Source organism: Thunnus thynnus, chromosome 16, assembly GCF_963924715.1.
Source record: "Thunnus thynnus chromosome 16, fThuThy2.1, whole genome shotgun sequence".
NCBI classification, from domain to species: Eukaryota; Metazoa; Chordata; class Actinopteri; order Scombriformes; family Scombridae; genus Thunnus; species Thunnus thynnus.
In genome coordinates this window covers 13649135-13662037 of record NC_089532.1, presented here as the reverse complement: position 1 = coordinate 13662037, position 12903 = coordinate 13649135, and the positions used below count along the sequence as shown (strand labels likewise).

Genomic DNA, 12903 nt, shown 5'->3' with positions numbered 1-12903 from the left:
ATCAACTGTCGTTAGGGAGGAGACAACACTCCCGAATCCTTTAAGTACCCTGGAGCAACCTTGGCAAACTGATAGCCTATTGATTAACTTTCTTTTTTAACCTTCATAAATTATTTGGATGTCATTCATTCAACCCGTGATGGAACAGAGAACAACACCTCTTCATCGATTGAAAAGTCATGGTTATATCATCATGGCCGTCCTTCAGCCAGTTGTAACCTTGACTGTTGGGTCTAGTTTCTTCAGACCAGTATTAATGGTGCAAGTGTTTTACCACGCTAGCAGCATGGTTTGATGGATGCAATATCAGTCTGTCCGGTATTTTGGTCCAGACTGGACTATCAGATGGATTGCCATGATATTTTGTACAGATTCATGATCCCCAGAGGATGAAGCCAACTGGCTGTGGCAATCCCCTGAATTTTCTTTTAGCACTACCAGCAGGACAAAGTTTGTACTTATCCATGGAAATATCTCAAAATCTACTAGACAGATATTTGTGTTTGCCAGACAATGAATCTCAATGACTTTGGTGATCCCTCTAATGTCAAAATGAGGTTCACATTTGCAGTTTTGAAGTGAAATGTCTCCATGGTTATGAAACCATGGAGACAATGTGGGGAAATGATATTCATATTCCCCACATGGCCAAATACCTGCAAAAATAATGCCATTCCAAACAGCCTCAGCTGTACTTTGTGTTATGTGCTAATTAGCAAATATTAGTATCTTAGTAACATAGTAAACATGAACATCAGCATGTTGGCACTGTCATTGTGACCATGTTAGCTTACCAATGTTAGCGTTTAGCTCAAAGCTCGCAGAGCTGCAAGCATAGCTGTAGACTCTTAGTATTGCTAAAGCTCTGATAATAGAGGTGGTGAGCAGAACTAGTCGCAGGTAAATAGTTTATATTTGGTTGACATTTGGTCCAAAACAGACTTGAAGGCCATTTCCGATCTGAATATGCCTAATAGTTCGGTGTTAAAATGGGGAGTGCTTTCTCTCTGTTGCTGTCACTCCACACCACAGAGTACAGAACAGAACAGCATTGTAGTACTTCCTCCCCTCTGTAGCGGCAGGAAACCTCAGCCTGTACATGAATGAGCCGTGAACTTATGTTTGGCTGAGGACAGCGGGGCCGATATGGCTAATGAGCGAGATACCAAAACATCCTTTGAGTCAAAAACCAGCAGCAGCAAGGTAAAGTGTGGGATCAGAGCTGCTCTGCTATTCACCATTCGCCTGATGTGACCCGCAGGGAAAAATCCCCTCTGGAATAACAGTCTGTTCAGCAGACTGCAGCACGGTGTTTTCAGACAACAGACACTGCACAAAGGACCCATGAGTAACAATAAAAGAATGGCTTTTTATAAATCATAACCAACAAATCATGGTCTGGACAATTCAAACACAAACATCAACTCTTCTGAAACATTTCACCTGGAGTGTCAAGAGTATTGTCTTGCTGAAGAGGTGATTTAAGAGTTTGGGTTGGCAAGGCAGCATCGTTCCTTAAAATTGTGTGTGAGACCAAGGGCAGACAGATTTAAAGCAGGGATATAATTTGTTCTGCAGAAGCTCTAACACGCTCCTTGTGTTATTTCTTAAATCTGCTGGCCTTCATGCTGTATTAGATCGCAGACTCTCACAGCTTCTGTTTGGTTTTCAACATTCTTAGAAGCTGCATTGATAATTCCTGTTTCTCTGAAAAATCCAGAGCACATGCATCCCCATTTGACAGATAAGAGCTTAATGAAAGAGTTGTGTAAATTTAAATATGTATGTATGTAACTGTAAAGCCTAAAACACAATTATCTTACAACAGGAGAGTATTCTGTCCACAGCCAAATATTTGTACCCCAAGAGCACTGCTTTTCCAAGTCCCACCTTTTCTCACTTCATTATGTTGAATCGTCATGGGCTGTTTCCAGAGACGATTTAATGTTTCTTATTGTGACAGCCTGTAAATGTGGGTTTTCAGAGCTGAAGGCATTCAGATTTGAGCAGGAGCAGGCCTGTTATGACGGCAGCACTTGCTGTTCCCAGTAGATTTCCTCTGCTGTGGCACATCAACTTATTTAACAGCACCTAATACAGGCTGATGTTCCTCTTGCCCAAATATTTTCTTAAATTAACTTTCAGCCACATGGGAAAAATCTCTCCATTGGCACACTCAGAACATACTCACTTTTGCTTCTACTGAAGCCACACGTCTTTTAAAAGCTGTTTAGTGTAACTGTTAATTCATTTCCAAGCTTTTTATGTTGGACAAAGGAGACATCTTGTGTATTTTTTGTACAATTTTGTTATTTTAAGTCCATTACAGAATGCTGAACAGTGTACAAGCCTCCTGCTGAGAGTAGGAGGAACACTGGAAGCACATTACATAGCAACCTTGTGAAAGCCCCCGGTCTAGCAGCAGTGGCTTACCATAGAAGGAGAATATGCCACTCTACCGTTTCCTCCCCTCAGTGACTGGAGCAGGAAGTGACCACACTGATCACGCCTACTTGCCAGGGTTAGCTTGTGACTTATTTCCTGTCTGTTACCCCTGGAGACGCAGAAAGGCAGTCCAGCAGGGCTCCATTAAAGCCAATTAGCGAGAATGCGTTCTAAAACTGCACCAGAAGCCAACTCCAACCCACCAAATGTCACTAATTATGGTGCTTTTTTAAAGCTGAAATTACAGGAGCGGGGTGCTGTTTCTGTGTGTTTTAGGAACTGCATCGTCATCTAACTCTCGCTTTCTTAGAGCAGGGTTACTGAGGTTATGAGAGGGGACGTGCCGTTGCAGCCACCAAATTATAAATCTCTCAGTTTGGGGTTTTTGGTTGGGGATTTTTCCCCTGGCACAAATCCACATGGCAGACTTTCCTTGTCACACACCAGTTAACATAAACAGCATGTATTTAATGCCCACATAATACAAAGGTCCAAACAAGGCCCCAAACCATCCAAACAGAATGCTCAGAGCTCCTATACACAACTATGGGATTTATTGAATGTTGTGACCTCTGTTTTAATCCAATCCCAACCCAATCCACTTATTAAACACAAACTTTCTGGAGCTGCCAATTTAGACTCTTTATCTAATTTTCTAACATTCCCAGGCCGGTGATAGTGTAGATCCCAGTTCCAACCCGAGCCACAGCCCGGCCTCCTGGAGACGGCAGATACCCAGCAGCGACTCACACCACCTGGGAAGCTCTTATGACCGGGCGTCCAAGACAGCAGGGGCCTCGTCCAGAGGGGAGCTCTGGTCCAGTCGTGGTCAAGGGTCAGGGGCCAGGGCTGAGGGGAGGAGTGGAGCCGGGAGCCGACCATGGAGCCACCGTCAATCAGAACATCACTAGACCTACCGGGTCTGAGCAGGACTTCAACACTATAGAAGACAGGTAGAAGATAGCAGCCTCTTCTCTTTTCTTCTCTCTCCTTCCCCTCAAACATTAAACCAAGACCGACACTCATTAATCGAAGGAAACTGATGTTAATTACTCATTTTGCAATGATGTCACATCTCTTAACGGGTTGCACATCACATTTGCCGCATCAAGCTGACCTGACACCGCTGTGACACACTTTACAGCACTGGCTGTGGTACATCCATCATGGTGGCAGCACCAGGGTGATTAGCAGGGTGGTGATCACCGGTGGGAAGTCCCAGGTTCACTTTATATAAGCTGCTGTAGTGCCCATGAGCAAGGCAATTCCTTGGGGACTGTAGTGTAGCCAAATCAAAGCAAGTCTTTTGGCGGTGTCAAAACAAATCAGTTTTGGTTCTTTTTTTTGCTATTTTATTTTTATTGATACTTTGAAGTTAAATGAATGGGTAGATATTTTACCCAGTATTTTCCTTATTGTAATCTTTAAATAAAGGTCAGTTTCAATATACAATGTAGCAACCAAAAGTATTTTAAGAGACATTCATAAGTTTATTAGGGATTTTCCCCAGGTATAATGTCACAAAGGAGCAATACATTTTCATTCCAAATATTTTCATGATGTCTTTAGCAATCTCTTGCCAATGCGGATGAAATTGGAGGAGAAGCCCAGAAAATGTTAATAAATAAATAAATGGCCAACTACTTTTCATAACACTGCCTCCAGCCTTCATTTTGTCCCTGAGAATCTTTTTGTATAAAATTAAATTTTGGAATCACAAATTATCTGTTCTTCCAACATAACTTCCAACATTACCAACAAAACCAAGACCTTGAGTTGGTGGTCGTAGTCTGGCTTTCCAGTAAATTATTCCAATCATCCTCAGTTGTCTCCAGGCCTGCTTCTCTCTCCCATTTCTTCCCAGTTTTTTGTAAAGTTTTGTATTCTATCATATAATTATGATATTAGATGTTTGTGTTCTTTAATCTTATATGCCTTAATGATTATGTTGACCAAATTATAAAATATCCTCAGCTTGTTTAATTACAAATCTGTTTGTAAAGAGATGTACAGATGTGATGAAGTATGAACAGTAAGTGAGAGAAGTATTAAGTAAAATCTGTTTCTTCTTTTTTAACAGCACTCCACCTCTCAATGGCAACAGGAGGGCCAAACACCAGTCTCCCATCACCTAAAGGCTAACATCTTACCACCATCTCCAACAAACAACATCTGCAGCTTTTATTACAAGAAAAATAACAACAAAATAACATTTGCAGGCATACAGAACAACAAACCACAGACCTGACATCCTCACTCTGACCCTGAGTGTACGCTGAGACGTGAACAGCTCTTCCTATCCGGAACTTTCTTTGTCCCAAAAGAGACATAAACAGAAAGACAGCGCCTGTACAGTGTTTCAGAGGTCGCCTCACCAGCCCATGTATCCTCTTCTGCTTCTTGTGTTGGATGTATTATAGTGTAATCCTGGAGCTTGACAAGGGAGAGGCTGGCATGCTGGGGGACGGCTGGAGATTTTTCTGCGTGCCAGAGAGGGTTTTAAGAGAGTTAGAGGAAAGGAGGACTCAATGCCATTCTCAGAGGACCATTACCGTGACCTCAGTGGAGCTGGATATATCGCTTTTGCATCAAGTCAGAGTTTCAACGTTTTTTTGTTGTCAATGAAAAGACAACGCCATGTTTAATGAACAGCTGTACAATGTTAAAGATGCATCTTCATCTCACAGGGCTGGATCTTCAGGCAGAATACTTCACAAACTAAAGGATCTTTACTTTAAATGTGACCAAAAACAGGAAGCGAATTACCCTTTTTTAGCTGACTTGCATCATGATATTCACTTTTTCTTACTGAGCTCATATTTGCTTTGATGATAAAACCAGGCCATATGTCCCGTTTTTCCTGATTTCTCACACTTAAATTCACAAAACATACAAACACATGCACACACAACAAGTGAACACATGCACATTTTAACGTTAGATTTATTTTTAACTCGTGTCACCATTTTCTGGCATGCGCTGACCTCCAACTGGATTTAATTTGGGGTCTTAGATGTTGAGAGAGCATTTGCATGTTTCTAAGTAATAAATGAAGAGCACTTGAAAGATTGTGACTCAGCATGCTTAAAGGATTGCTGGTTGGCTGCATTTTAGGAGCACACACACACACACAAACACATTATACCTGACAGACTGGGACCTTATTTACGCTTTGTGCCATCTTAACCAGTTATTTTGATTCTTAGTAATTCGCTTCCTGTTCTGCATCATCTTTTCCCCTTTCTGCTCAACCATGTCAAGACAAAAAAATGTTTGCACGCAATGAAATGCAATGCACATGTAGAAAAAAAATGTGGGGGGTGGGAAGGGGGGGGTTGTTTATAACCTCAAACCATGCTACAATTTCCATGGTGCTTTGTTTTACAGCTGTTGCAACTGTCCTCATTCATGTATTTTGAGAGAGCCATAGTTAAATGGAGTTTCTGTTTAAACTGAACATTGGACCTCGGATTACCAGCAAACCTGGCCTGGCAAGGCGGACATATTTTCAGTGCTGCTGCAAACACCGTGGACACGCCAGCCAGTCATAGGAAGACACAAGGAGGGGGGGTTGGACTTTTAACCACAAGGAACTGACAGTCCAGCTTGTGATGCGACTGGGTTCGCCGTGCGAATCGTCCCAGTTTATCTCCATTTCTTATTTCTATAGAGGTGTATTATTTTGTTATTTTATAAAATATCAACTTATGGTTGGTATTTTGGAGCAATGTCTCATTGGCGGGGGCCATAGAAGCAATGGGGGTGCCATAAAAATACATTTTGCCATTGGCCAGTTATAAACCTTACAAAGCTATGTCAGAAACCTCACTGACATCTTCAAACTGGGTCTGACACATTCACTGCACTTCAACAGGCAACGTAAACCTACAACAAAATGTATAAATGTTGCTAAGGAATGCAGCTGAAAATGACCAATTGCTTAATGGCTTGATGCACCAGTTCAATATGACTGCAGTCTAAGATCACAAAACCATAACTGTGACACCTGGAGACACGTGGGATCTGCTGAAGAACTTTTAAAGTCTGGTCTCCATCTGGCTCTTCTGCTGTTATGGATTTCAATGCTGTTGTGTCAGACCCTGCTGGGGATGGCCTGTTTCAGTTCTCCTGTATTCTACCAGCCGCCATCTAGCTGTAATATTTATTAGTCTCCATATATGTACAGGTTCTTTCAGGTGACAGGAGGCCAGTCTGTTGCCGCTTTGTCACTTTACTGTTTATGCAAGCAGGAGATTATATGCAATCCGTGAACTGCCCACCCACCCCCATGCAATGTCTGTAACTATGTCAGTCATACAGAGTCGATGTGATGACTGTGTGGTAAGTCAGCTAAGTCCAAATCCAAAAATGTGTTTACCTTCAAAATTAACATTGCTGATGTTTATTTTCACATTACTTTAACTTCTAAATATCTATAGTACGTTCATCTGTGCCTTGAGATAGAATAGAGGTGGATTGTCCCGACAAACTCAGACTTGCACCAAATTCTGCAGATAAATGACATGCAATACTGATTGTAAGGTTCATTTTTTTACTTCATATTTTTTACATTTGAGGGATTGTTGTATGGAACATTGTAAAACTATTTTGGTTCAAGCTGGGGGAAAAAAGAGGGAACCTCCCTGAGGGATGTCAAGACAAGGTTCCCTGAGAAAATGCTATTTTTTTTTTTTTCCAACCCTACAACCCAACAAAGTACCCTTTTAAAGAATATAGACCGCACCGCCCAAAAAGCTATGTCCTTTGGATTTGTCTGTCAGAGACGCCGGGTGCAGCGCAGCCTCAGAAAGGATTGCCATGTGGCCTCTTCACGACCACTGCTGGCTTCATGATAGAGCAAAAAACAGACCAGACGTACTGTTTAGAGCTCTCGGCACACATGCCAACACTCAATCATATAGTCCTTCCCTCTGTTATTGTTTATACTGTACTACCACTCTTTTCATTTACTGAGAGGGAATGCCATCTGCTCCATCTTCCATCATCTTTTCAACCAGTTCCAATTTTCCTTTTAGTGTATCAGAGAAACCAAGTGTCCCTCCTTCAATCATCTCTGTGTCTCTGCAACTTCCTTGGATTCTCATTTCCTAAAAGGGAAAACTGTGGTCCTTAGCAGTGGTGATATGTGTTGTTGGTTCAGAGGGTTGTTTATTGGAGGCCAGAGACCTGTCACCAGATAGTGATGGGCAGCTCCCTGGGTAGCTGAAAGGTCAGAGGTCATGGCTGCATCTAATCCTGTCTCTACGTCTTGACTCAGGGCTTCTAAATACAGGAAGGAGGACGACAGACGGCTTGGCAGTGATGTCCACGTTACGGATAATTAAAACAGAGGGGGGTATCGCGTATCCAGTTCTGCCGGCACTCATCCTGCCAGAGATGCACGTGGTGATATATCGGTGCGAGTTGTTATTAACGTCAGCAAGGGCTCTCGTTCAAAGCTCGACACGTGAACTGGTGTGTTGTAAGCCACCTGCTGCAGATCCCTGAGTAAGAAGGCTCTGAATGACAAGCGTGCACATGTGTTTTTTTTTTTTTTTTTTTTTTTTTGAGGCTGACATCACTGTGGGTCAGGATTACTGTGTATAGCAACCTGGTGACGCAAGCGCTAACACCGAGGCCCTACTCAACCCTTCTCCTGCACTTACTGCCCCCATAAAGTTTCCTGTCACCTGTTTTCCTCCGCCCATTAAATTAGCGTCTACAGTTCCACCCGTCCTTACTACAGCGATACTGTGCAACCTTTGCCATTTATTTGTCTGTCTTACATCCTAAACCTTTCTCTCTCCTCTCACCCTGAAGAGAGTACTCAAACTGGGGGTCCCAAAAGGAGCGCAGCTGTCAGAAACTGTTGGTTTTATGACATGTTGGAGGGTTTCCCTCCTGGAGATTGGCTTCAAAGAAAGCAGGGCTTATTTAAAGGGCAAAGTTGAAACTCCATCCTCTGCTATGCACACTGCCTTTCTTCCTTACAAGGCCCCAAAGTACACTAACGCCACCACTAATCCAACTGTACATCCACTCTGTCCACTGCTGCCCAGCTGGACTTTTGTGTGTGCCAGTATGAAGACCTGCACCTGGACTTGGATGTGTCCAGTTGTGGCTTTGGACAACATGCCATTACTCATGTTATAGGTCTCATTTGTATCATTATGGAATGTGCTGACTGGACATGTGGGACTCAAGTGAAGACTTTACAGGTTTCAAGATTCCTTTTGTTCCTCTCATCCCTGAATGATGACAGTTTTGCAAAACATCGTTTGTTGAATCAGAGAATCCGGATAATAGCTGCCATTGGAGTTTGAACAAAAAGGCCAAGAGGTGTTGAAGTTAAACTGTGGAGAGAAAAGAGACTGCTTCTGCTTTCCTGTTCCAGCGAAAGAGTTAACAGAAAACCTCCTAAGCTCTGGTGGTGTATGTATAAACATCCGTTATTTACAAGTCATTGTTTTTTCCCCTTTTATAAAGTAGACTAGAATGTACTTAGTGGAGATTGGAGTGGCAAGGCAGAAGTGGCTTTCGGGCAGCGAGCAGGCCCTTGTCCTCAAAGGCCTCCATTGTGAAACCAGGGTCATGGTGTCATTGGGTGGCGTAGGCTGTAATCTGCACTTAACCAGCACTTAACTTTAAGACCTCAAACGACTAATACCCCCCTTAGTCCCCTTTTGTCAAAAGGTTTCCCTGCTTCCTCTTTCGTGTCCCAGAATCAAACTCAGTAGCTGTTTGCTGAATGTACCGTAGCCAGATGTGTTTTTGCACCAGCCAAATTAGAAAAAAAGTATTTAAGAATCATCTCACCAGATTAAGAAAGGACATTGGTGTGTATTTGAACAATATTTCTTGAGGTATGGCACCGTGTTAAGCCTCCACCTCAGCCTTCTATCATTGTGCCAAAATCATTCCACAGTATTTCCAGTTTACAGTGAGAGACAGTGCCAGTGTTTCCCCAGATGGGTACCCTGTCTCTAAGATACTGACATAGAGGGGAAATATTCAATTTGAGGGTTTTTTTCTGCTTACCTGTTTTTATTTCTTTGTTAAACAAAAGATGTCTTATTTTGGAAGCTTATATCGGATAGATTTTATTTAAGGAAAATCTTGTAATTTTGTAAAGTGGGCCTTATTATTGAAATATATTAAGTATTTGTCCATCTTGATTTTAAGAATGATATTTTTTTTTTCTTTTGCAAGATAATGTATCTTCCTCATTGTTATTACACTCCTGGAGAGTTCTTCTTCCTGTATTTTGTGTTTTGTTATTTTAATGCAAGACATTTCTCATGACCTGGAGACACGGTGCACACCGTGGATCAGAGAGAGACCATTTCATAGAAAGAGAGAGAGAGAGGGAGAGAGAGAGAGAGAGAGAGGCCAGGGTTGTGTCATAGTCATTGAAGAATGAGAGCTATGTGTGTTTTATCAGAGCTGAGCAGGTCTGCAGCACTGAGTGGTTCGCCATGTGTCGCCCCCGTTTTTATCGGGAACCATCCAGTGCTCCAGCCTCTTGTGCTCCATGTGCTCCCTTGCTCATAAATTCAGGGTTTGTACATCTTCTGTATTGTATGTTAGTAAGTGCTGCCAAAGAAAGAAGCCTAGAGGCCCTCAGATGCACATACACGTGTGTGTGTGAGTGTGTGTATGTATGTGTGTGTATATATATATATATATATATATATATATATATATATATATATATGTATGAACATGCACACAAATAAACTAGTAGTAATAATCTCATAGGAATTAAAAACATGTAACTGGAGCTCATCTCTCTTACACACATACACAAGGATTTCAGGCCTGTACAATCATACCCATGGGTTGGAACTGTTTTTTTTTTTTTGTTTTTTTTTTAATTTGTGAGTGTTAATAAATTAATTTTGTGTGCAGAAGAAGGAGACTAACAGACAGAGGTGTCAAACACAAAAATGTATGTAATGAAATCAGATCAAAAGGGTTTTATGATTTATTCTCAGTGTGTCAGCGATGCAAGGTGGACTGTGTGGGAAGTTGTTTTTTTTTTTTTTTTCATTTTTAGACTTAATACATTGTGCATGTTTTAACATTACTGTGGCTGGCGCACTCTGCATGTAGGTCTCTTGAAGCTGCCAACTGTACAGCAGACCATATGTATTCCAATAAAAATAAAAACCAACCTGTTTGTAACACGTCTCCCAAGTTGGAACATGTGTGTGAGCATAGCTGATTCTGTATAAAAACGCAACCACGTATGTTAATCTCTTTCATGCCTTTTGTTGAACAAGCTCAGCAAGTTTTGATTTCATAGCGGTGCACCCTCTGTACGTGTGTGTGTGTGTGCGTGCATGTCTTTGTGAACTCTGTCCAATCCCCTGGTTTGTTCAGAGGAGAGAGCGAGAACAGCAGCTGACGGTATGCAAAATAAGCAGGCAGACAAATGAGGCAAATTGGTCAGGTACAAAGAGGAAAACCACAAGCTGTTGTGGAATGCAAAGTCAGCACACACAACTTTCTCTTAAACGGCTACGCCTCGCTTTGTGAAAGCCAGCAGTTCTTTTCCTGCAAATGTAGGTTTCTTTAAATAATCTAACACAATCTGCTCTGTTCTTATAATACACACAGTCTGATTCTCAGGTACAGTCATTTTATGAACCATCAGATGACTCTCAGGAGTTTTAATTTTACCCACTTCACCTCAAGCTGCCTGGTAATTTCCCAGAACAAACAGCTGTGTACTCCAGAGGACAGGCCTGAACATGTTGCATTCAGCTGCATGGCTTTTATGTGAAGGTGTAGAGAGTGATTGTAATAGACCAAGATAATGAAACTTTCCAATGGAGAACAAGTCATCCACATGGATGCATTGCATTCTGGTCTATTGAGGCATTTTTCCTCCTCTTGGATTTGAAAATGGCATTGCCAGTCCAAATGAATGATGTAAGTGTAAACAAACTTTGTACACATATCTCCATAGAAAACCATGAATAAATAGATATTTATAGATAATTGTATAAGTAAAAGATTTAAAATATTCTGCCATTAGTAGTGTGAAATCATTACACTTTACACAAATCAACTGGCAAAATGAATGTTCCACTTTTTCGTGAACTTGTGTCCTTAATGTTTAATTTCTTGTTCCACCTCATTTTGCCGTTTTACTTGCATTAAAAGTTAATCCCATCATACTTCATGGTGTCACAAGATGCTTTTAGAGACTCAAAATGATGTGGGAGGTTTCAGAACATTATATCAGCTACAGTGGTGGAAGAAGTGCTCAAATCCTTAAGTAAAGGTGTTTCCCTGTGAACAGAAGCAAGTATAAAGCATCCATCCAAGTTTTTGCACTGAAGACATTTTGACATGTCACAGTAGGAAAAGCACAGGCGTAGATAATAATGTTAATTATGGCTGAATTCTTTGTAGCTGCTTTGGTTTCAGAGTGCTGGTACTGTGCAGGCTTGAATTGTGCAGAGCCATCGTTAATGTTATTAGTAACACCTGTGCTTTTCCTGCTAATGTCTGCTGTGAAAAAGGCCTATTGTGAATCACAAATGCTTGTGGCCTTAAGGCTTCACATTAAGTTTTTAATTTGCAAAAAAAAAAAAAAAAGAATTAAGAGAAGGCGTCGGTTTTATTGCGGGGGGTGTCTCTGAGAGTCAGGGGTTAACACTTTCTCTCCTGCCTGTGCGGTTTTAATCTGTCCTAAGTTCAGATGTGGGGAGGTGCCACCCTAACACAGCGGTGCCTGTTTGGACCCTGGTACTCCTGAGCCTCGGCGCTGATGCCTGACCTGAATTAGTGCTGTCAAGTCAACCATATGACTCAGTGGCACTCCAGGCGAGTGGAGGAGTGAGAGAGGTTTCGCCGCCTACAACAGGTGATGAGGATGAGTGGGATGTTGAGTTTGAGCTTGCAGCTTTGAATGACTTTAGAAGTGACGTGTGCTTGATAATTGCGTGTGTAATGTGGAGTTTTATGTAATTTACTGTCAAAAACACCCGAAGGTTGTACAGTGACTGCGTCATATCTGGATTTATCTCACATTTGGTTGTTATGGATGATGTCCAGATTACACATAACAGCATGTGGGAGGTGTTTGTACCTGTGTTAGTGTGCATTCCACCCCGCACCTCTGAATCACATGGTTGCTGCGGCGGATGTGCTCAGGCACGCTGTGGTCTCTCTGAATGTCTTTTATAACTCTCCATTTGACTTTCTGTGTGTCTCTCTCTCTATCAAGTAATCAGTTGATGTGGTCTTGCTTGGGGCTATTATGGAAAATACCCTCACCAGTCAACAGTTAGGCTTACACACTGCTCCGAGGCATACAGTTTACCAGGGAGGTGAAAATACCCCAAGTGCTGCAGTCCAAAACCCCAGCTCAAATTACTGTTGTTACATCAAACATCTCCATTGGTCACGATAATAATAACCGCAGCTCTGGGGGAAAAACAAGGCCCA

General features: G+C 41.9%; 1 protein-coding gene across 1 annotated transcript in view; it reads left to right on the top strand.

Annotated features, from left to right (window-relative positions):
• Positions 1-10629, top strand: part of luzp1 (leucine zipper protein 1) — a 51169-nt gene extending 40540 nt beyond the window's left edge. Inside the window, exons 7-8 of the mRNA XM_067614948.1 lie at positions 3114-3398; positions 4526-10629. Coding sequence (XP_067471049.1) covers positions 3114-3356 — 243 coding nt within the window. The 3' untranslated portion in view covers positions 3357-3398; positions 4526-10629. The remainder of the gene's footprint in view (positions 1-3113; positions 3399-4525) is intronic.
• The last annotated feature ends 2274 nt before the right edge of the window (positions 10630-12903 follow it).